Source organism: Glycine soja, chromosome 2 (assembly GCF_004193775.1).
Source record: "Glycine soja cultivar W05 chromosome 2, ASM419377v2, whole genome shotgun sequence".
Lineage (NCBI taxonomy): Eukaryota > Viridiplantae > Streptophyta > Magnoliopsida > Fabales > Fabaceae > Glycine > Glycine soja.
The window spans coordinates 12,090,965-12,115,314 of NC_041003.1; the positions used below are offsets into that span (position 1 = coordinate 12,090,965).

General features: G+C 33.2%; 2 protein-coding genes across 9 annotated transcripts; one reads left to right on the forward strand and one right to left on the reverse strand.

Moving 5' to 3' along the window:
* The first annotated feature begins 281 nt into the window (after window positions 1-281).
* On the forward strand, window positions 282-8,648 carry LOC114387903 (geranylgeranyl transferase type-2 subunit alpha 1-like). 7 transcript variants are annotated; one of them, XM_028348164.1, is made up of 8 exons: window positions 282-411; window positions 512-934; window positions 1,017-1,385; window positions 1,607-1,712; window positions 2,495-3,156; window positions 3,279-3,459; window positions 3,972-4,155; window positions 8,051-8,648. In XM_028348164.1, the coding sequence occupies exons 4-8, from the start codon at window positions 1,698-1,700 to the stop codon at window positions 8,146-8,148; spliced, it is 1,140 nt and encodes a 379-aa protein (XP_028203965.1). In that variant the 5' UTR covers window positions 282-411; window positions 512-934; window positions 1,017-1,385; window positions 1,607-1,697; the 3' UTR covers window positions 8,149-8,648. The 7 variants fall into 7 exon arrangements, with proteins under 7 accessions (XP_028203965.1, XP_028203954.1, XP_028203973.1 ...); XM_028348153.1 differs by having other exon boundaries at window positions 1,017-1,362; XM_028348172.1 differs by having other exon boundaries at window positions 1,017-1,145.
* A 2,175-nt stretch (window positions 8,649-10,823) lies between these two features.
* On the reverse strand, window positions 10,824-16,163 carry LOC114387931 (transcription factor BIM2-like). Of its 2 annotated transcripts, none has more exons than XM_028348218.1 (7): window positions 15,719-16,163; window positions 15,285-15,372; window positions 14,664-14,733; window positions 14,472-14,567; window positions 13,427-13,842; window positions 12,300-12,429; window positions 10,824-11,202 (listed from the first exon to the last, which is right to left on the reverse strand). In XM_028348218.1, the coding sequence occupies exons 1-7, from the start codon at window positions 15,819-15,821 to the stop codon at window positions 11,095-11,097; spliced, it is 1,011 nt and encodes a 336-aa protein (XP_028204019.1). In that variant the 5' UTR covers window positions 15,822-16,163; the 3' UTR covers window positions 10,824-11,094. The 2 variants fall into 2 exon arrangements, with proteins under 2 accessions (XP_028204019.1, XP_028204027.1); XM_028348226.1 differs by having other exon boundaries at window positions 10,843-11,202; window positions 15,285-15,369; window positions 15,719-16,162.
* Window positions 16,164-24,350: the final 8,187 nt, after the last annotated feature.

The following is a 24,350-nucleotide window of genomic DNA, read 5'->3' on the forward strand; positions in this document are numbered from 1 at the left end:
TGATCTTTTTATTTTTTAATTCAGTATTTGAGTTTTTTTTTTTAAATTGACTATTTGAGTTCTCAAAACAAAAATTGGACGTTAATTACTAAAGGAAAACATTGATTATTTTTACAATGGTAGTTTTAAGTTCACTTCCTTAACTTGGTGCTTTAATTTTTTTGGTTTTTAGCTTTTAGAAGCTTTCGCGGTTCAAATGGAGGTGTCGTTGGAGAAATCTGACAAAGACATGGCACCAAAAATACTTCAGTTCTCTGAAGAAGAATATTCGATCAGAGGTTCTGCGAGTGTGATCTCTGTGCCGAGATAGAACAACACCTAGAAAATATCTTGTCTCTGGGATTCAGATAGTAAATTTGGAAGGAAAAAAAATATTCTACTAATAAATTAAAAAATAGCAAAACTGATTTGGTGAGTTGGAAAAAATAAGAATTTTTTTTAATTAAGCCTAAAAATAATTGATAGCTTATTTGAGTGAAATTAACTCTTTTATTTTATTTTTTTTAAAAAGGTTAAAACGATGCCGTTTTCCAAAGGCACAAAGGTCTCTCCCACTCTCAATCGCAAGACTCATACTCTCAAAGCGCCGCGCCGCGCCGCGCCGTCGAACTCAAATCACCCTCTGTCAACCGGCGGCGCCGTCGCAGGAATCGATGAAGTTGCCTGAAGAAGCAGCGTCGCAATCAGTTCCTCGCTCGCTAGAGTTTTGGATTCGTGTGTTTGAGGAGGTTATTTATGGCCACTTGTATGGCAGCGATTCAACGAATTATTCTTGACTCGTGAACTTGGCAGAGGTAGTGTGAATTTACGTTCGAAAAATGCACGGTCAGCCTCGCAAAGCATTGAAGCAAGAAGACGAAGCTGCTTTATCAGCCAAAGCAGAAAAACTCCGTTCACTCCAAGCTCAGTTCCTCGCCAATCACCACAACAACATGTTGCCTCTTTTTCTTCCTTCAACTTTTTTCTTTCTCTCTCTCTTTTTTTCACCTTCGGTTAATTCGAATTGCGCATTGCAGATACAGCAAGGAAACGCTAGATGTGAGCGCTACACAGCTTGGAATTACCGAAAGCTCGCCGTTCAACATCTTCTCTCTAATAATTCCGATTCCGATTCCCACTCTATCTTCCAAGATGAGCTCAAACTTGTGCGTTCTCATTCTCATCGTTATTATAATTTTCAATTGGTTAGTTATTTTTCAAGGTGGAGATTGCGCTGAGGAAAAATTTCAAGTCTTACGGCGCGTGGCATCATAGAAAATGGGTACTTAGCAAGGGGCATTCGTCCATGGACAACGAAATGCGCCTTCTGAATGGTTTTCAGAAGGCAGATCCTCGGAATTTTCACGCCTGGAATTGCCGATGGTTAAATACTGCTTCCTTTTGATGTACTCTTTTCAACCTTAGAAGAAAAAAAATATGCAATTTGATAGATTTTTTTTGTTGACCCTGTTTGTTTTTTACAGTTAAAAAATGACACGTTTTCAATGCAGTTTTTCAAATTATTTTTCAATGCAGTTAAAAAATAATTTTGTTTAACTCTGTTAACAATGTCAAACTACACTCGCTAAAAGTTGGTGTCCTTGTTTTGCATTGATTTAACTTCCAGGTTTGTTGTTGAACTGATAAAACAATCGGATGAGGATTGAGTTGAAATACACAGAGGAAGTGATAGGGGCTAATTTCAGTAATTACTCTGCATGGCACAACCGCAGGTAGGTATAGATCTTCAAATTTACTCGTTCAAAGGGGCATTTCAGTGCTTGTTGTTTGTGTGCCTTTTCTGTATGGTTTCACTCATTTAGTTGCATAAGTATGTGTTTTCAGAACCTGTGTATTGACCCTAAGTTGTTTTACTTGTGTTTGCATGTCTCTGAAAAAGCATTGAATTTCAATATTATGAATAATGTTGTATTGCGATCTTGCTCATATATTGGTATACAAGATTGATTTGTCTGCTTGTTTGTTTTATTCTTAATTTTTTTTTCTTGAAACAAACATTGCCATCAATCAACCGTACATATTTAAATGTTTTCCATGTGAGACTCTTCTGGTATCTATGCTTGATCAGTTGTTGCCGAAAATGGTGGTTTGATTTTGTGCCTACACCCATCTGGATGTTTGACAAATGTTGTTTTGGTATTGTCAATAATAATCAATTGACTGCTACTTTGAAGCATTCTACAAGGTTCTCACATAGATAAACAAACTGAAAGTATATGTTGCATGTACTTTAAAAATGGCACCATTTGGTGCTTGATACGGTGACATGCCATGTTCTATCAAAATATAAACCTGCCCATTTCCCATGTCTTAAATGATCATCATACATGATGCAATGATTCTTAGTCTCTTACCATTTGAGTATGAGAGATTTTGACATTATAGGGGAGTTTGTGGATCTGTATGCACTAGATACTATCCCTTGTTAGAATAGTAGGAAACTCTTTTCTTTTTGGTTTTCGTTCGGCATTTCTGTTTTTTTTTTTTTTGTCAGGGTCAGACTCTTTTTTCTGCACTTACTGATCAAACAGTGAGAACTGATCCTCCTCTACTTGTTTCATCTTGGCCTTATCATGGATCTAAGATAACTCTAATTGGGGACAATGGCCTTCATGGTTTTGGTTTGTCTCTGCTGAGTGGTACACTATCAGACACCAGAACACTTCCAATCATTCTTTATTTCAATCAGGCTGTGAAAGGAATAAGCTCATCCACAGTGACTATTAAATCTGAACTTCTAAAGGAGGAACTTGTATGGAAACCACTTTCAATGAACAATTCAAATACTGCTCAGGTTTGGGTAGTATATCTAAACCTTGCAAATCTGGAACTTCAACTGTTGAAAACTTACTCTGTGGAGATCAACATTGGACATTCTAAGGGCATAGTATCTTCAAACGGAAATCACTATGGTGATCCTTCCCAAATTTCCTTTAAAGTGTTTGTACAGACTTCATATACTGAACTGACTGAAGGACAGGGTGGAAAAAGGACTACATGGATGGATACAAATTTGCAAAAAATTGATCATTTTCAGGAATCAGATTCCATTGTTACTGCAGATCAAAATCACCATATTCCAACTTCCAACTGGTGCACTGAGGAAATTGTTCAAGAAATTACTAAATTTCAGGACTTATTGTCAGAGTATGACTGGTAAGGTTGATTTGTTAAATGTATAACTTAACAGTTTGAAATGACACCTTGGAAATTTTATTCCCCTTTTTTGTTCCCCTTGTTTTATTTCTAGATAATATTGTGCCTTTTTCTTTTTGTAGTAAAATTGGAAGGCTTACACTTGCAAGACTTCTGACTGCTCTTGATATGTTATCATCTCAACATGATGGAAGAAAATCTAATACTGAAGAAGTTCTCCAACTTTATACCGATATGATGAAGTTGGATCCGACACATTCTATATACTATAAGGATGAGTGTAGTTTGATATCACTAAAGCGGGTAATTTACTCATGTGAATATTAATCAGCATACATTACATATGAATATGATAACCAGCTAGAATAAATGCACCATTCATTCTTGTATCCGTTCTCACATGACTGTGTTCTGCTTTCTATTTGACAACAGGAAACATGACCAGGAATGTATTTATTTATTTGTGTTTGAATGAAAAAGATTTTCTAAGATTCCCATTTGTGATGTGGGGTAAAAAGTGGAAACTGGAAATATCTTCAGAACCCAACTTTCACTTTATAATTTTATATTAAAAACAGTTGACTGAAGAAAAGGCATTTAGAAAATACAAGAATCTTCTTGTAATTTTCTTAATAATTTTTTTCCCACTCAACTGGTTTTCCTATAAAATTGCACTACATTTTGGAAGCTTTTACTAGGGCACACTGGTGTGTGTTTATTTTTACAAGTAACTTTACAGTTTACACTAGTGTAAATTTTCTGTTTCTTCCCAAAAAAAATATTTTTTCTCTTATTATGTTTTGATGATTCTGCAGATAACTTCAACTAGGGACTCTTTAATACCATACTGCCACTACTATAAAGATGCAACAGAAACAGTTTCTGGTAATGTCTGTCTACGATTACAAAATCTATCATTGTCACGGATAGGATCCATTCAGAATTTATTGTGGGTGCAAATGCTAGACCTTAGCCACAATGAACTTCGACCCATTGAAGGTAGAACTTGCATATCTTATAACTTAGCTGTAACTTAGCTTTTTTCTCCCTTCAAATACAACAAGAAACTATCTTTATTCCCTTTTAGTGAGGTCAGCAACAGGGATTCTAGTATGCCATTGTGCTTAATCCTATACCATAGATTCATGATTCATGTCCCTTTATTTTTTATACTTCAATTAGACTGCATGAAATGAAATTATGCTCTTCTATTTTCTTTTTAATTTTCTCAACTGGTTGTTTTGCCTATCTTAGCAAACCACTAGTCTTCTTCTCTCCTGTTTCTATTAATGTTTTGCTAAACCCCAAGTCTTTCCTAAGCTAATAATGCATAAGTTATCCACCTTTTGAATCTAAATAGCTTCAGCAAGACTACTGATGTTAATGGTGTAATGAAATTTAATAAGTTCACCTTACTGATTTAAATGTTTTTTTTTCTTGCAATATCTATTTACCCAACTATAACAAGCATGATTCAAGTTACTATGCATAGAAATTGAATCCTGAAAAGTTATTTCTAGCTTAGGTTCAATCCTTGGCCAATCAAGTTTAGCTTTTGATGTTTCTAAAAATGGAAATAAAATGTCTCACAATGAATCTTTTGACAGGGTTGGATGCCATGCAACTTCTATCTTGCTTAAATCTGAGTCATAATAAATTTTGGTAGTTTTACTGCTTTGGGGCCTCTCAGATTGCTCAAGTCACTTAAAGTGTTGAATAACTCGTACAACGAGTTAGGCTCTCACTCAATTGACACAACGAGATACTTATCTTCTTCTCCTGTAGCTCATACCGAAGAATTTGCCAAGGACCGTTTTGAAATTCTAACTGGCAGCTTTAGTGCCACAAAATTTTGGGGAGTTGCTAGGTGCACCCAGCAGTATTGCTGGTGCACCCAGCATTCCTAAAATATGCCAAAAATGCCCCTAGTTCCTCGCACACTTGCGGATCAAGTTGATCCGTAAGTGTGCAGAAGACAATTTTTTAAAAATTGAAGGCTATTTTTTTACAATTTGAAGCATTATTTATTTGAGTCATGACCAATCAAAAAAATATTTACAAACTAAAATCCATTTGAAAAAATAATTAATTTTATTTTATGTCTCTTTTGTTTATGTAAATAAAATATTATCCTAATGGTTGTCTTTTTTGTTATGTGTTACCATTATAAAATTAAGTCTAATGAATGTTTAGTTAAATGTAACATTCATAGTATTTCAACGAAATTCAAATGAATTTGGAATCAAGTAATCTAAAAATAACACTTAAATGTTAACACTAATATTATAAACAAAAATAACTTTAAATATATAAAATGTTCAGTACAAAACAAAAATGTTGTCAAGTACAAGAAATGTATATACATCGAATATCAATATGAAATGTGTAAAGAAACTATGGCTAATCCATGCGGCGCCTACATCGAGACCTCACGTACGCAATGCGGTCTTCGGTGACACTTCTGGCAATCCTGAGGCATTCTTCGATGACCTCATGTGTCGATGTGCCTGGCGTGACTATCCCTAGGTTGAGGTGACGCTCCAACCTCTCAGCGATCGCATCGCAAGCCTCCTATTAAATAGAAAACAAACAAATTAGTATTAAAAAATTGACGTAAATGACATTTCATACGTCTAACCATATAGTAACACTTACCACTACATGTTTGGGCTCGTCGACATCAGACCTGGTTGGATCATCCGGGACTTGAGGGACATGTCTGGGCTGCGCAGCAAGTGCATCTGCCGAAGGATCTGATGGTTGCGTCGCAGTCATGAATGCATGAGAAATGCAAAAGAACTAGTCAATGTAGTCTAGCGCACACTGACCTGGCACGACACACATCTCACCTGCTGGCGCAAGATGGTCAGAGTAATGCATCCACCTGTCATCTATGTCATCAAATGACACCCATGAATCGACAAGCGGAGCGGGAATGGCCTTCACATATCCAAACTGCCGCATGACCCCCTCTGGTCGGTATCTGACAGCAACATGCCCCCAGCGGAGCTAACCAGAATAGCATGAAATCACCTGAAACTCCTGGATTGGTCGATACTCCACATATGGCATCCAACAAACATCTGGAATCCTCAGACGATCCAGACGCTGCCTGTACATCGCTGTAGATATCTTCTTGACGGTCTTCTTTGTGGTAATCCATCGACACGCACGTGGTGACACCTTGTCGTAGTCAAGATCAGCGTTGCACTCCACAACTGACGGAAAGTGCTCGTATATCCAACACTACAAAGTTTACATGAAAATCATACAAATTTCAAATGAACGTCTAAAATAAAATACCCTCATTAAAACATTATTGTAATTAACTTATGAAAAACATGTTAATTATCTGTAACAACTTGATGTAACCAGCAACCTGCCAACTGGTGCTGATACTGGCATCATTAAAATGATCGTACATATGGACGAGGCCAGCAGCTCCCCATGCATACCTCCTAGTCTGAGTGAAGTCACGTAGGCCGTCTAAGAAGACCACATGAACATGGGTTGCACTCTTATTAGCAAAAAGAGTGCAACCCAGAAGGTGAAGAAGATAAGCACGAGCTGTAGTTGTCCAGTGCTGTGTCTGACATCTGCTCCGATCTCGTAGCCAAGACAGGCGTACGTATGATCCACGACACTGTCCTGTCTCAGCGATGGCTACCTCTGGTGAGACCATCAGTAACTCAACCAACATCAACACCACCTCGTCGATGTGCTGAGGCTGGAAGGCATGGAGGTCGCCAGCGATCGGAAGATGAAGGAGAGAGGCGACGTTGTCCAGTGTGATCGAAACCTCCCCCACAGGAAGATGGAAACTAGAAGTCTCCCGGTGCCACCTCTCGACAAACGAGGATATAAGTCCTCGATTGTCGGTGTCTACTGAACACGCGATCAAGGGACTTAATCCTGTCCCAGCAACGAGCTCCTCAATTGCAGGAACAGGCCTGCCTAATTTATGCACCTTCCTCCCATGGGACGATAACTTTAACTCAGGACGTTCCTGAAATGAAGTATACAGGAATAGACAATTTGTTTAAAGCAACCAAAAAAACTCAATAAAAAAAAATACTTAACTAACTTAAATTGAATACTATAAATACCTCTCCTGACCATACGCTCGTTGCAACATGATCAGCATAGCCCGTAAGCACTGATGGGTTCCTGGGTCCACCAAGAAACCCCTCAGCCTCATCTACAGCACTGTTTGCACCGGTATCGTGTGCGTCAGCCTCTGCACTGGTGTCCTGTGCGTTAGCATCAATCATCGCCTCATCACCAGCTATAAGAGGCTCAGCCGCAGGTACCGCAGGAGAGTCCGCAGGCGAGTCCGTAGGTACCGCAGACATATCGTCGGCAACAGTGACAGATATCTGTTGCCTGTGTGCCGATGCGGTCGGCCTTCGCCCCTAGGGAGCACCATCAGAATCATCACCATCCCCTCTCCTCAGACCTCTGACAACAATCCTACCTAAGACACAGCCTAATCCTCTAGTCTTAACCATGATCTGCAAATGTCTATCACAAATTCCATCACTAAATGTATACTTCTCTGTATGTTCAGGCAAATCTTGTTCTTTTTTTATAAACATATATCTTGTGGATATGGGTAATGAAGTTCATTACAGTATCTTGACTATTGACTTTCCTAAGAACACATTTCATATTTTAACGGGTGTCTTATGTTGTTAGTTGAGGTTATCTCTTTGTATTTGAAAACAATATTATTGATGTTGGGATGATATAAACTCTTTGAAGGATCAACTTCAAGCTCATCCTTTGTTGGGTAATCATAGCCAAGTATTTGTTAGGTAATTCAAGGTAATTACTGCTAACATCATTAATTCGCTCTTTGCTCTTGCTCTTTACTTGTTTATTCTTTTAATTTTAGTGTCAAGGCAAATATTTTGGGGGTGTGGCCTCAAACGAGAAGGTGTTCCCTCTTTCTACGAAGTTCACTACTCTCTGGTAATGGTGGTGTGGCCTTAAACGAGTGGAAAGATGTTCCTGATATTTGTAAATCTTTTGCTGAGAAGTATGGTGATAAAATAGCATTAGTAGATCCGTATCATGATCCTCCTTCAACTATGACATATAAACAGGTGTCTTTTTTTTTTATACCTCTTTTTTGTCATGACTTGTGAGCAGACCAATAAAAGCCCTAGTTAGAAGAGTTGGTCGAATGAGGGATAGCTCAATAATTAATGTAGAGGAAAACTCTTAAGTGCCTTTGAAGACTATTAAAAGGATTCGTTTTTTACATATCTAAATGGCCTTTGAAGAATCAATTTTTTACAGAGCACACTGATGTGGTTTGATCCATGTAACCAACCCACCTACAGGGAAATGCTTTGATTGTTGTTAGTGTTGTATATGTCTAGTTTTATTAATCTTTGTCTCCACTTACTGAAGTTGTAATGTTCTGGTCATATGTTCTACTATGTGACTTAATCTAAAGATCTATTGATGGAATGCAAATCAATTTCAAATTATCCCAAGACATGTCATTTAGTCGCATGTTATTCTGATTCTCTATATCCATTCATCAAACTGTTATTTTCCACTAAGGGAGGATTGGTTGTTAGCTTTGTTGTATGGCATTTATGATTCTAACTCTTAGGAGGAGTGTTATATAAGGGTCACTGATTCTTAACTTTTCCAATTTTTCTTGGTTAGCTGCAGTAATTGATTATTTCAAGGACCTAATTATTCTTGTGGTTCTAATCTTTTTTAGGCACATGACAAGCACCATATATGAGCCACTAAACTTAATAACATCATACAGGATAAGTTGGAGAAACTATGAGCAAAACTTAATAACAAGCATTATACTTTCACTCTACCATACAAGATATAAATAAATCTATAAACCGCTAAAACCTTCAAAATATAAAAGGACACCAACCAAAATATCTTAAACAAGGATTATACTTTCATACATTATACAATAAAAAGCCTCCAAACATTATATAATATCATACTTCTGGCAGCCTCAAAATTAGCCCTAAATCCCAATTTAATAGCATTTTCATAAATAATAACCTAATTTTCATTTTTTGAAATTAAAATACATTCATGCGAATCAACTTGATCCACAAGAATAGTGGGATGCAAAACTGACTACGGATCATGTCTTCCTATTGCAGATCATGTATTCCTATTGTGCAAAAATCAACTGTGGATGACCTAAATCCCCTATGCGGATCAACGAAATGCCTACAAACTAGTAATTACACTAAACCAACAATGGAAGAATTAAAGCAAACGCTTACCTCAATGGAGCAACAACAAAAGAGAAGAAGACGAACGCGTAGGACGAACGGCAATCGCGGAAGGAAGACAAACGCACAAGAACAACCATGCCGTCGACAATGTCGAAGAAGTACGCTCACAAGAAGACGAACGGTGGAAGGGAGGAGGCGCGGAACCAAACTCGCGAAGAAGGAAGAAGGAATAAGGAAGAAGGAAGAAAGAAGGTCACAGTGGAAGGAACGCGCGGAAGAAGAAACGCTAGTGATGTTGGGTGTACAAGTTTTAATTTAAATTACAAGAGTATTTGCGTCTTTTCCGCTTAAGTGCTGGGTGCACCAGCAATAATGCTGGTGAACCTAGCAACACCCAAATTTTGGGAAGCTTTCTTGATATTTGGAAACTTGGCATTGACAGAGTTAAACATCACAGGGAATGCAGTAGCTGATGAGAACTTCAGGTCATTTCTTGTCAAAGTTTTGCCAACACTTACGTGGCTAGGTGATGAAGAATTATCTTGACCTATTCGGCTTTTAGGGATACAATTTTATCTTACTGGTTTGATGTGAAGATATACTTCCTCAGCAGAAGATTGTTCATTCATTGGGTCAAGGACATTTTTTAACCAGTTTATCATTTGGTCCTTGTTGGCATCAGGTGCTACAGGGCTAGTATAGATTACGCTTACGCTAATAGAAGTGGGTAACATTTTTTTGGTATTCTAATACCAAACGATGTTACTGTATACAAATACCAAACAACGTCTTTGATGAGTTAATACAAGCTCCTTGTTCAAATCACAGGGTGATTTTGACTTGTTGCCTTAAAAAACTATAGATTTTTTTGGTAAATTCTAAGTTGCACAAGTTAGTAAATTCTACAGACAACATCCTAGCTCCACTTAATCACATAAATAAGATCATTTATCATATTACTTTCGAAATCTGAGAGAAAAAATTATGTAACCAAAAAAAATATTACTTTCGAAATCTCCAACTGTTTTATACAGCCTCTGCCTATTACACCTTATCAAAAGAACTTAGACCCACAGGAACAATATTTTCTACAATTTAATACTCTTCATTGGAACACTCGAGGTAAATATGTAGGACATCTTCCATACCTTACTAGACCCAGCTATCTAGTGCAGGATACTCATGGAAGGATCTATTGTTCTATGGAATGACTTCAACTCAGTTCATCCACTATGTTAGAAGATTTCGATGATGTCACATTTACTAGTTCGAATGGCAAATCAATCCCATAAATTCAAGGGAAGAAAAGCAAAACACCCCAAAGAAAAATAGTTTGTTTTTGCATAAGCTAGAAAGATTAAATTCCAAAACCTGCTTCTAAAAACATATCACAAAAACGTATTTTTCCCAAACACACCTCAAAATAACTAAGTATACATATATCATAAAATTGCCATCCAAAAGCTCAATAATACTGAATAATTATAATTATAATATGTATTATACAAGCGAAATAGATGACATGCTCCCTACAGTAGAAGCCTCAATATCTCCACAAATTATCGTGTTCAAGGTTTAAATAGTTTTAAAATAACCATTAAAAGTCAAACAAATGGGGAAGGATGTACAGTAACCACAAGTTATATGCTGCACCAAGAATAAGTGAGAAATCTGGATGCAAGTGGATTCTCATGAAAATGCCACATATATATCACTTATATGTTTTCATTCTTTTTTGTGCTTGATCAGAGTCTTCTCCACTGCCTGCATCTCTAAAATGTGCAATTGTTTGATTGTTTGAAGAAGGGTTGTCATGATGCTGCATAACACAAATAAAAGAGGATCAGCATACACACTAAGTACTTGAAATTTGGCATATTCACTTAAACTTTCATCAAATAAATCATTCAGAAGCATATCATCAAAGAACCCACCTATTTTTAATTTCAAATATTAAAACTCTAACATTAATGCTCCTCTGTTACATCCTGAGCACAGCAAAATGGGAAGGTAATTGATAGGGTTCAACCAGAAATTAGAAAACAAGAATCGAATGAAAAGACACTGTTTATTGAGACCTTCCTTCTGGATCAATGCGATTCAGAAGTATGAACAATACAATGGGGTAGTTCAATAGTCCCCAAACACTCTCCCAAAACTGACTTACAACAATGATACCTCTCTATTCTCTCACCCACCAACTTATTACAGCGGTACAGTTAGTTACAAATGTCATCTCATTTGTTAGTTACATTTCACTCTATAATTTCCCCCCAATTCTCCTCACATAGACCTTTTTAACTAAAGGTCTCCTATCAGCAATCTTGATAGAATAATGACTCTCTTCATAGCTGAGTTTATATTTGAGTTATAACTATAGTACATAGGATTATAATGGTAGTCTAAGATTAAACATGACAATGACCATGGAAGATCAAATATAGAAGCAAGTTTGACCACTACCTTGAGCCACAAATAAGATTCAGATTACTTTTGTCTAAAGAAATAGTATAACAAATTCTTTTTCCAATACGTGATCGTCAAACTTATAAGGTCTTAAAATTAATTCTAATTACAAATTAATGATATCAAAATCATAATTCAATTACACTAATGGTTGAAAATCTAGGTAATAAAAATCAGACATCAATAATATTTGTCAAATCAATCCCATAAATTCATCTAAAATGTCTGGGACGAAGTATGATATTCTGTTTATAACATTTCTATATAGGTAGCGTATCAAAATCTTCTTAGGGTGTGTTTGGAAACCTGTTCCAGCAGTGTTGAACGGAAAAATCTCACATTCCAATGCAAAAAAGTAGGAGGGAGGATGATGGATTGGCATTACATTGGATAGAACGGGAATGCAAACAAGCACTTAGACATATTGCAATAAAAAGTCACTATATATACCTTGAGAGAAGAGGTCCCACAATTCAGTCCTTTGTTTGCCCGTTTCCCAAGATTAATCTGAACTGATATACTAGCCTGAGACAGATCTAAACCAGCACTTTGTAGCGCTTGAGTTAGATTATTCAACAACCTGTTCATCAAATGGTTTAATACTTGTTATTAAAGATGAAGACTTCAAAAAAAGAAAAAGAAAAAAGCTAGAACAATATTCTAATTGATATTTAGCATAGAGATATCCATCCAAAACCATTTGAAGAAGCGTCTAGAGGGTCCCAAATGGTACTGCTGGGTGTCAATAGGAGTAATAACATTCTGAAACCAGCTTACACTCATTTACTCAAGACCATTAGAAACCTTTAAAACAAAACAAGCAACATCACGGCAACAATGACCATCAATTTAGGCAAATGCCAACTTATTTGAATTCTTATAAATTGAATAACAGATTGTTTCAGAATGTCAACCATATTTCACACTTTTAAGACAGTAAATAAAGGAGTAATGTGATCCCCAGCTGTCCAACATTTTGTTGATGCATGCCATGAATTAGTGATCCATAATCTACACAATACACTGACCAAGAACCTAATTCAACACCCATCAGGTAGCATAAGAATTGGGGGAACAAATGCTATTTAGCTAATTCCTAAGGAGCTAATAGTGGTCTTGAAATGTTACCTTTTTCCCTTTTCTATTTTTTTTTCAAAAAAAAAAGTAAATACCCATCAATTTGGTAATCTCTCACTCCCCTCAACAACAAGGAAGAAAGCACCAACTTGAGTTCTCTTCTCCATATGAACGTATACAAGAGAATGAAGGAAATGTAAGTTATGTAACAAACAGGGAACATAAATCAACATACATGTTGCCTTACAATTGTCAAACATCACAACATTATTGAAATCTTTGTGAAAATCTAATATTAGATTTTTTAAAACGGACAAATTTAAAAGAAAAAACAGGCATCATTAGATTTATAAAACCATAACAAGAAGAAAGTTCTTTAAAAAACTAAATAAATAAATAAAAAGAGTGTATCAATTATCAAACATCCATATCAAACAAAGCCATACAATCTTTCAGAAATAAAAAATAACAACAACAATAAACTTTAAGCAATTACCCACCCTTGGGAGTATGCACTTGAGATGCTAATTGTCCCTCCTTCAACCGAGAGTTCATCCTGTTGATTCTGTGGTTCACTAGTTGTTGGGCATTCAGTTGATTGTGCATTAGAAACAGTTCCCTGAAGAGGATGTGCAAGTACGCCATCACTTCTGACAGGAACAGACATGTTTGCATGCATAGCAAGGGGAAGAGGTATTCCCTTGCTTACTAAATCAGGTTGCCTCTCAGCCGTTTTGTTGACAATATCCCTGCTCTGATCAGGATCTATTGTATTCTGGGAGCCATTAAGCATAGTTGGAGAGATACTAACATTGCTTTCATCAAACTTTCCAGGAAAAGGTGATACTGGACCCAAACCATTCTTTACAGCCGTGGGTTGACCGGCAAAGCTCTGGACACGCCAATGACTATTTCTCTGTATTATTACAGTGAGTAAGCAAGCTAATATGATAAAAAATTTAACCAATGAAATATGTTGATCATCATACAATACATATTACTCTATATTATCAGTTAAGTACTAATGTTGATAAGTTCAACCAAAAGCAACAGAGTTAAACAAATTGGCTGACAACATAGGAACCTTTTTGGGATAAAGAAAAAATCTAGCAACACACTTTCTAATCCATTCTTGTGAACACACTCTACCATTGGTTGAAATTTGTTGGAAATCACAATTTTTTTAATGTCTCACTTCTTGTAATGAGTCCCTCTCTTTATTTTGTAGTTTTTAACTAATATAAAATCTGTGTTAGAGAGTGTGTTGTAGCACTCCTCTATGATAAAACACTATTCTTAGAATTTTGGGTTTGGGCCTATCCAATCACAAATGCCTATCTCTGATAATTTTCATTTCATCCAGGTGCTCACATGTCAACGTATTTACATTTTGCAATAATGGCTTTGCCTAACTTCATGTCAGAATTTTTGTATGCTAAACAAAGCATTTTGATATTGTTTTTGGAAAACCAGTATTATAGAATAAGGGATTTGCATACAGTTAAAGCAAAAGATCCTAAAAACATTATGGTTTTTCTAATTTACCCATGGCATCAACTTCGAGGGTTCTTGACCCCAACCTTGATATGAACCTTCATACTTTTGTACCTTCTCCTGTAAGTACTGAACATACTCTATCACCTGCAAAGAAACATGACAGATTGACAGGTTGTTAGATATATTCTCAATCAATTTAAACAAGAAAAATATAATTATTTCTCACTTTACAAAATGTACCTCTAATAAAAATGATGCCGTGTCCCTCTTTTGATCACTATGAGGTATGAGATCCCTCAATATCTGGAATCTGGAGAAAGGGTTACCAATCATCAAAACTCCAACTGAATGCACTAAAATTTCAAGCTCTCTAAATTAATTAAAAAATATATAGGACCTCATAAATCCATTATAAACTTATCATGTGGCATTTAATACTTCAGACTTCAATATCAAAAGGTTTTTTTTTATCTAAAAAGGATAAAAGATAATAGAAGAGCCTTACAAGAAATTGACTTTCAAGATTTTAACATTCTTTACAACAAATTTTAAGTAATCATTAACATGAATATTGCTTACAACCAATTCTGCAGCAGGAGTTAAAACAAAGATAAAATTGAAGCAATGAAGTGAAAAGATCCACAGCAAGGTAAAACTGCCGACGAATCTATCCACCTTTACACTCACCATCCATTAAATAATTGTACTAAAGAGAACCACCAAATTATTTCAATTTCAAACCATCCAGAACCAATAATAAGCTAGACTTAATTTCTCAGTTTACTTTCAAGAAACTTACACTAGTACACTCAATGCACTACAGCACTAGTCTTATCAATAAGAGTTGCTCATATGCCATACCTCTCATTTATCTTGCTCCTTCTCCGCTGCTCAGTCACAGAATGTTTCGATCTTATCGCACTAGCCTTATCGATGGCTTTTCCATCTGCTATAACAACAAGAACTCTAAATTCATTCAAACATCAACTTTAGATCGCTAATGAATCCAACCCCACATTTCAACGCTTAACAAAAGCCTTCCCCCCATAATCAAATTCACCAAATTCAAGATATCTAAAAAAAAAAGTGGTTTTTTTTATATATAAAAAAGAACGCACACATCAGTAGATTTAAAAAACAATTTATAACATTAAAAAAAAAAAAAAAACCAGGAAGCACTCAGACAACCTCGAACAATACAAAGCAACACCCTATAATTGGATCTAACAATAACGTAGGAATGAAATATAATCACACAAACATGGTTTTTTTTTCAATGAAAATTAAGAAGGTACCTTTATTGGTGTTAGGGGCAGAGGAAGTGCCCTGTTTCTTGGAAGAACCAAACTCTTCTTCCTCGTACTCATCCTCTTCCTGACTCCCTTTCCCCGCTCTCATTGTTCTAAGAAAAGGGTATCACTGAGCACTTCTGAATCACGAAAAAGAAGAGAACTTTGAGGGAAACAGGGATACCCAGATGGGGAATTGAGAAGAGAGAGGAGAAAGGTGAATTGGGTCGGGTGAGATTTTGAGAAGGGTGTTCGCCGGCGGCGGCGTTAGAGGTGGCAGTGGGTGTTTTCCGGCGAGTCACCACCACCGGAGAGAGAAGGAGGAGGAGGAGGGATAGCATGTGGCTGACCCCATGCGTGTCTCGTGAGCCTTCTTCATTTGGCAATAAAACCCCTTCTTTCGTATTCTCACTTCTTTCTTAATCATTTTCGAGTCTTTACCTGAATGTTAATCATTTTGGTCCATGTTAATGTTAGGCATTGAGAAGGCATCACTGTCACCACCATTATTATTATTAGGGGAGTCCATATTTCTCTAAATTTTTTAAATAATAAAAAAATAAAAATTAAATACAATCAATAAAAAAAGTGATAGAATAAAAAATTAATAATATAAAAGTAGTGAGAAGTTAATCGAAGTTAAAAGAAAATTTTAAAATTTAAGAAATAGGATTAATTATTATTATTACTCTAATATTGTTAAGAATAAGAATAAAATGGTTTAAAAATTGTGGAGACAAAAAAAATCACAAAAAGTTATATCTCCTTTGTAGAAAGTTATATCTCCTTCATATATTGATATATAAATTATTATTATTATTATTATTATTATTATTATATGTTTTTTGAAAGAAAAAAATTATATTATTATTCAATCACAAATTAATATAAATAATAATTTATGTTAAATTTTAAAGAATTTAATGTCTATCGATTAGTCTTACTCCATCATTCAATCACAAAATATTATTAAGATAATTATTTTAAAATTTAACAAATTTATCATACATGTTCTGATTGGATAATTGGATAATTTATTTTTTTTACACCAATAGTCCATATCCCTTTTGTCAATTTTGAATTGCTCTCATCTATATTATTATATAGGCTTAATTGCAACTTTGATGAATAGGAATTTTTTGTTTTGATGATTAATATTTTTTAAATGTTTGTAATGCAAAACTTAAAATTTTATTTTTAAATAATATTTGAATAATTTTGAAAATATTAGTTTTAATTATGTGATATTGTTGAAGTTTTGAATTAGTTAGTCTTATTGTGACTTAAATTAAATATTATTTATCAATATTATGAGATTTGCTTATAATTACTATTATTATAATTTAATTTTTATTTACTTGTTATATTTTAAAGTTATTAATCTATAATTGCTTTATCAATAAAATTTATTTATAAAAGATTCTTATATGATCAAAATTTTATATTTTATAATTTAATTGATATAAATATAATTTATCTACAAAAATTATTGATATGCGTTACCCTTTTTTAATATTATTTCATGTTGTTTCTCATATGTTCCTATTTTTATTAAATTAAAGAATACAATATTATTAAAAATAGTAATTATATTATTACTGCATACTCTATAGATTTTTATATCTATAATACATAATGAATAATTAGTATGAAAATTTATCTATTATTTTATTTTAAAATATTGCTATAAAATTAAATAAATATCTATATATTAATTCATATTATCCATAAAATATTTTAATAATTAAAATATAAATTATACTTTTTATAAACATAATAATTTGTTTCTTAATATATATATATATATATATATATATATATATATATATATATGCATCCTTAGTTATTAATTAAAATAAATATCATTGTTTATTTTAAATTTAACTACATATTCATAAAATTAGTACTTTCAATTATTATTTTCGATAAAATATACTTTATATTAACCAATTTAAAAATGTTAATAAAGTTGAGAATAATTAGAACAACCATTGGATATTATTATTCTAACATAAAAGAGATAGTTATTATAATTTATGGATATATATATATATATATATATATATATATATATATATAATTATTCTAATATTTCTTATTACTAGCCGTCTTTTAGTTTATGAAAATTTCATTTGTAAATTATACCAAAAACTTTAAACTATCAAAAGTATATTTCTAAATATTTTTTTTAAGAAAATACATAAATTTTGTTTTATAAATCCAATATTTTTTTATACACCCTTTATAAAAAAAAATAGAAAATCGAAAGATTATGTAACATAATGCATTTTGTTGTGCTCGTGATATCTAAGGAAGGAAGGATTGAGACTGATTTTGATGAGCTAGCAAATGGTGGTGGTCCTTCCTTGGTTGAGTGGTGCCCGATATAGGTTAGCTTTAATATGATCCTTCCTTCCCTCATAAATTTTTGGTTTGTATATACATAAATCCCATGGTTTCACTTTCATAGTTTTTAAAACCAAACTGATCTCACACAACCTGTTGCTTGCAGTATATATGATGGTGTCCACATTGTTTGTGCCTCATAGAGATGCTACATGAATTCTACTAAGACGCTGAATCAAAATTAGGAGAAATTATTGTATAACGCAGAACTTTATATGTTTATAATCTTGGTTAATTTTTTCGTTACACGAAACCAATTGGATTTTTTTACTATTTTTTATAAATTGAAAAACTTAACTATATCTTTATGTGAAATTTTGACCATGATTAATTATTAGGTAAATAAGTTTTTTTTAGTAACTTCTAATATTTTTTTCAGTTAGTTTTTAATTTTTTACTAATTGAAAATTTTGATTAATTATTAGGTAAATAATTTTTTTAGTAACTTCTAATATTTTTTAAAAAGCTACTTCAAGTTACACTTTTTAAAACACTTTTAACTTCTAATTGCTAATTTTTTTATATTTTTTATTTTTATTTTCAATACATTTATCCAATTTTCATATTATCTTTTTTTAAATAAATTATAATTTTATTATTTTTTTATCATTTTACATTTTTCAGTTAATTTTACTAAATACTTAAATTTAATAAACTAATTTTTTAATTTCTGATTACCAACTTTCACCTTTCAACTAAATTTTTAATTAATTTTATTTAACATAATAAACAGACTTAAGATTAGGTTCTGGACTATACAATATTTTCTTAAGATTAGATGACAAACAAAAGTAGCAATGCCAATAGGAAAACAACATGAATGAGGTCAATTATGCTCAAGAAAAGAGCGAGGGAGAGATGTCAGAGAATCACTCAGAGAGAGAGATGCAAACCTATCCTAAGATAATAGCACACTGCATAAGGAAACAAATAGTGATGGATGGACTATAATATAATGTGGCTTAAGTTCAGGATTAAAGGGAGCTCAAAATTCAAATAAATTTGGCATTAGAATTGAATTCTGAAGGACATGCAATGGGTGAAAACCGAAGAGTGACATGACAACTCCTTTGAATCATATGATTCATGTGGACCATTGCTACAGGACCCCTGAAAATCTAGCTAAGCAGATGACATAAAAAGTAAATGCAGACATCACCTAATAAGAAAATTAATAAAGTAAATGCAGATTATTTTAAATTAATTAAATATCTCAGGTTTAAGTTATAGATATATAATTATATTATATATTCAAAAGAATAATTTTATTTTCAAAACAATTTTACTTCACTCAAATATGATTACCTTTAATAAAATATATATGTATTCTAGAAAAAAAAATTATAATAGTTGGCTAACCTAATAAGTCTCACGTGAGTATACAGAAGATCAATGATGGGGGCCCAAAAAAGGCTACGAGAGATTTGAAGGTTTCCCTCGTGAAGCACTCAAACAAACAACTGCCAATCATAAAAGACGTTCATTAGGTGCTAGGTTTTAGAGACCACAAAATAATGAACTGAAGTACATTTCAAAAATCCACTTTAATTTCAGCTTGTGGCCAAAGATGAAAAGCGACAAAAATGAATCCGGAGGGTAATGTTGGTTTTGTTGTACAAGGAATTTGCATGGCTAGCAAAGGAAACCACGGAGTTGAGTTTAGAACAGAAACTCAAGTAAACTCAAGCAACAAAGCAATATGAGTTATTTTTTATACTAGAGAGATTTCACTATAATTTGCTAGAATGTTTCATTGAGGTGCATGCTATGAAAAAAAAAAAAGGTTGCCGATATGCTAAGAGCTTAGACCAATATTTCGAACATGTTATCCCCGGATAAGCGATTATGGAATTTGTTGTATTATTTACTTTTCTTTTATTGACAAATATTAATTATTAGTGAAAAAAACTTGAACTCATGACCTTTCAATTTTTCCTTTTTCCTATAAGAACCAAATCAATTAAGCGCAAGAACACTCAAGTGACATCTCTAGATGCATGCTAAATTCGCACCGTAAACCATTTTCTGTTACAATTATATATGGACCCTTACTCTCATGCTATTAGGATTCTACTAGAGTCAAGATATATAAACATCCATTGTTTGCTTGAGGATAAAATTTTATATTTTGAATTTGGCTTTTCAGAATTCAATGGATGTGCAGGAAACAGGACTCTTTGCTTGAACTTGGTAAAGTTGGTTGAAATACTTTAACTGTAGTTGTACTTAAAAAGGGTGTTAGGCAGGCCATCATTCAAGGCCTTGGGACCTGATGGGTTCTAACTAATCACTCCTTTTCAAGTAGTATTGGGATGTGATTGAAAATGATTTTTCGAGACTCGGTTATGGGCAAAAGCATAGTTCGGTGTCATTTTAAAAACTATTTACTAAAAGGGGTTGTTTTGAAACTATTTATCGAGGGGGTCTATTTTTATTTGTATTGCGCCAAATAGGGGTGCAACTCAACCGGAAGCTGACACGTGGCATGAATTTGTTGTGCCAAAAACTTTGCGCAATGAGTTGCTACACATGCAGTGGCGCAATCACTTTTAATCAGCATAGGTGCAGGGTAGGGACGCAGGTGCTGCACAGGATGCACAGGAAGCTAGTTGCATGTGAGGTGTGTTGCGCCAAACCTCATGTAGCAATACTCATTCCTCATTTATAAAGTGGAAATGCATGTCATTTGCTCACTTCTTCACTTACGACAGACACTCTTCAGCAGCTTCCTTCTTCCTTCTTTCCGGTAAGTAATTTTTACTCCCTTTCATCCCAAACTTGCTCTCTCTCTTGTAGTTTGATATGTCTTTCATAATAATTTTAGTTCATATTTTTTATTATTACTAATCACAATTACATATATTAAAATAGGTGATATTATTTTCAATTTTTTTATTGTTAGATATAATACTAACGTTATAAAATTAAAAGTTAAATATAATTTTACCTTGTGACATGCATGATTCCCCATAACACGTTTTTAGTTTTTTTTTTTAATTTTATTTCATTTCTAGAGAGGCTAGGGAAAATTACATTTGTGTCTCTATAGTTTTTATAAAATAAAATACAATAAAAGAGAAAGATAAATAGAAAATGCGAAGAAAAAAAGTGATAAAAAGAGAGTAGTGGACAGTGTTCAATATGGTATGTGAACCACGTGAAATTTGTAGATTTCATGAACAAGTCACTGAGGTAAGAAAAGAGTTCTAGTCTCGGGATTTGATGAAAAAAGTTTTGTATTATTTCAACCTTAGCTTCTAAAGTAACAAACCTAAAGAAATAACATTTGTATGTAGGTAAGAGTTTTATGTCAATAAATTATCCGTTTCAAGATTTATACAACATCAAATGGTCCAAATAGTTAATTAGTTGCTATTTATTTTTAAAATTATTTGGTACAATTGCCCTCATATAAAAAGGGCATGGGATGTCATAATTTCGATTTGTGCAGCAAACAACATATTTTTGTGATTTTGATTCAACAACTTTAAAAGTTTGGTGCACCTTCATAACATACTGTTGGAGTGCATTTTTTACTGCATTTTTGCTTTCAAATTTCATGCCAACAAATAATTCTTGGCCAATATTGAAGGTTGATCCCATATCGAAACCACGAATGTCTTCTTCATCCGGATGACTCCAATTAATGTTACTATAATAAGAAGCAGATTCCCAAAATGCAGTTCCACTTCCACCTGCAAATAAATCTTAATATACGGTTTTTTCTCAAAAGTATTTATGAATTAAATATAAGATTAAAATATTATAAGATTACAATATTATTTAATTAAATATACCTTCTTCATTTGTGTCAGATATATCATCGATATCTTCCTTCTCATCCAACGAGTCCTTAACATATGAATTAGATATCATGTAATCATCATCGTCAGAATCATCATCTAAATTTATTGTAAATCTTTGAACTTTTGATTCATTGCCAGCTATATTATTCCCACATGATAATAGTGAATTTGCCACATTCAACGTAGAAGCACCGGCAACATCTACTTCAACGCACAATTCAATGGCACACATTTCTTGTTGTTGTTGAAAACTTTCAATCAGTGTTTCAACATCTTCATCGTCATAAATTTGCAATGCAATATATTTACCTGCAACTAAAAATCGACAAATCATAGTAGATATACTTTCATTTTTATCTAATTTTACCTTATCACGAATTCTTTTTTTTAACCCATCAAAAGTTACACCACGTTTAATTTGAATAGCCTTCTTAGGGCCTTCAAATCTGATGCCATCGTCACTTTAAAATATTCTTCCATTCAAATAAATCAAAACAATAATCGAAGAACTCATTTTTATAATAAAACCTACAAAATAAATCAATAATGTCATCAATAATTTTCATTAACTATAATAACATAAAAAAAATAATACAAATTAATAAATATATTACCGATTTTCACCCTACAAAAGAAAGATCAACAAAGTTGTAATATAGAGAGAAAGAAAATGGGAGAGATGTGGAATTGTACCAAAGAAAGAAAATTGGAGAGATGCACAAATGTAGCAGAAAGTGTGTATCGTTTATATAGGCATGTATTGCACCGGTAGTAATGACGCAATACGTTGTACTTAGCTAATTTAAGCAAAGGGTCGCTCCAACTGACATGCCACAACACCTTTTTAGCTGGTCACGCGCTGCCCAAAGTAGTCAAGCCTGTCTAAAAGTGGTTGCGTCACTGCATGTGTAGCAACTCATTGCACAAAGTTTTTAGCACAACAAATTTATGCCACTTGTCAGTCCCCAGTTGAGTTGCGCCCCTGCCTTTGAGGCAATACAAATAAAAACAGACCCCCCCCCCCTCGATAAATAGTTTCAAAATAGCCTCCTTTTGATAAATAGTTTTTAAAAAGACACCAAACTGGTGCGTTTGCCCTCGGTTATGATGCATTCTTTGAAAGATGTTTTTTTATTAATAAATATTAATTATTAATTTATTAATTTTTATTAGAAAAAGAGATTAAATTCATGATTTTTCTTTTCTTTTTTTCTTAATTACTCTAACAATTTTTTAACTCGTTCATGATGCATTCTTTGGAAGATTAATAGCTTGTTTTGATGTCAAACTCATGGAGACCCCCCTTTGTTCTTATTTCCATGTTTGAGCTACCACTCATTAGAAGAACTTTCACCCCATCAATCTTTGCAAATGTTGCTTATAAGAAAATCACGAAAGTCCTTTTCTTAAAGACTTGGCCTATGTTTGGAAACATTTTTTAAAAACAATTTTGTCATCCTCTAAACGTACGTTGAGTCTCAAAGTTAATTAGAAAAGGGATTATTTTTGCTAACTCATGTTTAAGGTGTTCCAAACGGACACCCAAAGGTACGTTTGATTATATAGTTCTCTTTAAAGGAGCTTCATTATGCTCAAGGGTACATAATGTCATAGGATTAAATAGAATTGTACGTAGAAGGGTGTGATTGTGTTCATAATGAATTTTAATTTGTGTCAATTGAAACTTCATATTTTATGTATTTTTGTTCTTTTTTGTAAGTTTTTTTTTCAATTTTTGTTCCCATAAAATTAATTATCTTAAATTCTTTTTTAGTTTTTGATATTTACATGACATGTGATGTCATCTTTTGTTGACGTGATAAATGATGATATTATTTTTTTTTTACAATAAATGATGACAAAGATTTAAATTAAAACCTTTTAAAAATGTTACAAACTAAAACTAAAAAAAAACTTACAAAGATTAAAAGTAAAAAAGTGTTAAAACTAAAATCTCATTTAACTCTTTTCCTAATTTCTTATAATTTGTAAAAATTAAATTAAAAATTACTATTTACAAAATTATATTTAAAGAGTAACTTTGTGATTTGAACACAAATTATATCTTATCATGTCATAATCTTATATGTGCAAATACAAAATAGGATAACATAATAATATTATTTGATGTACCAAATATTGAATTACATTGAAGTTTATTTTCCTCTTATCATTTTTTTCTTATCATGTTTGCATACCTTGACGATCAACAAGTCTTGAGGTTCTTCTTTGGTAATTAAAGGATTAGTAGCCAAGCAATTGGGACTAGTTATATCAGCGTATTCGAACATTGATTCAATTTGTGAGTGTGAGATAAGTGTTGCAAAAATTGTGATCTAGGAGCGAAGGAATAAAAGATCTTGAGCTACGTTTTTTACCTTGATTTGATTTGTTGTGTTATTCTTGAGTCTTTGCATCTTTTCAAA

What these genes read in the sequence shown, in the direction of transcription:
- LOC114387903 (XM_028348164.1), top strand. An exon ending in TTATTGTCAGAGTATGACTG is followed by an intron (nt 3,157 to 3,278) that starts GTAAGGTTGATT and finishes TTCTTTTTGTAG; the next exon opens with TAAAATTGGAAGGCTTACAC. An exon ending in GTTTGATATCACTAAAGCGG is followed by an intron (nt 3,460 to 3,971) that starts GTAATTTACTCA and finishes ATGATTCTGCAG; the next exon opens with ATAACTTCAACTAGGGACTC.
- LOC114387931 (XM_028348218.1), bottom strand. Translation starts at nt 15,821, where the DNA reads ATGAGAGCGGGGAAAGGGAGTCAGGAAGAGGATGAGTACGAGGAAGAA. An exon ending in TGCCCCTAACACCAATAAAG is followed by an intron (nt 15,373 to 15,718) that starts GTACCTTCTTAA and finishes TTGTTGTTATAG; the next exon opens with CAGATGGAAAAGCCATCGAT. An exon ending in TCAAGTGCATACTCCCAAGG is followed by an intron (nt 12,430 to 13,426) that starts GTGGGTAATTGC and finishes TTTGATGAACAG; the next exon opens with GTTGTTGAATAATCTAACTC.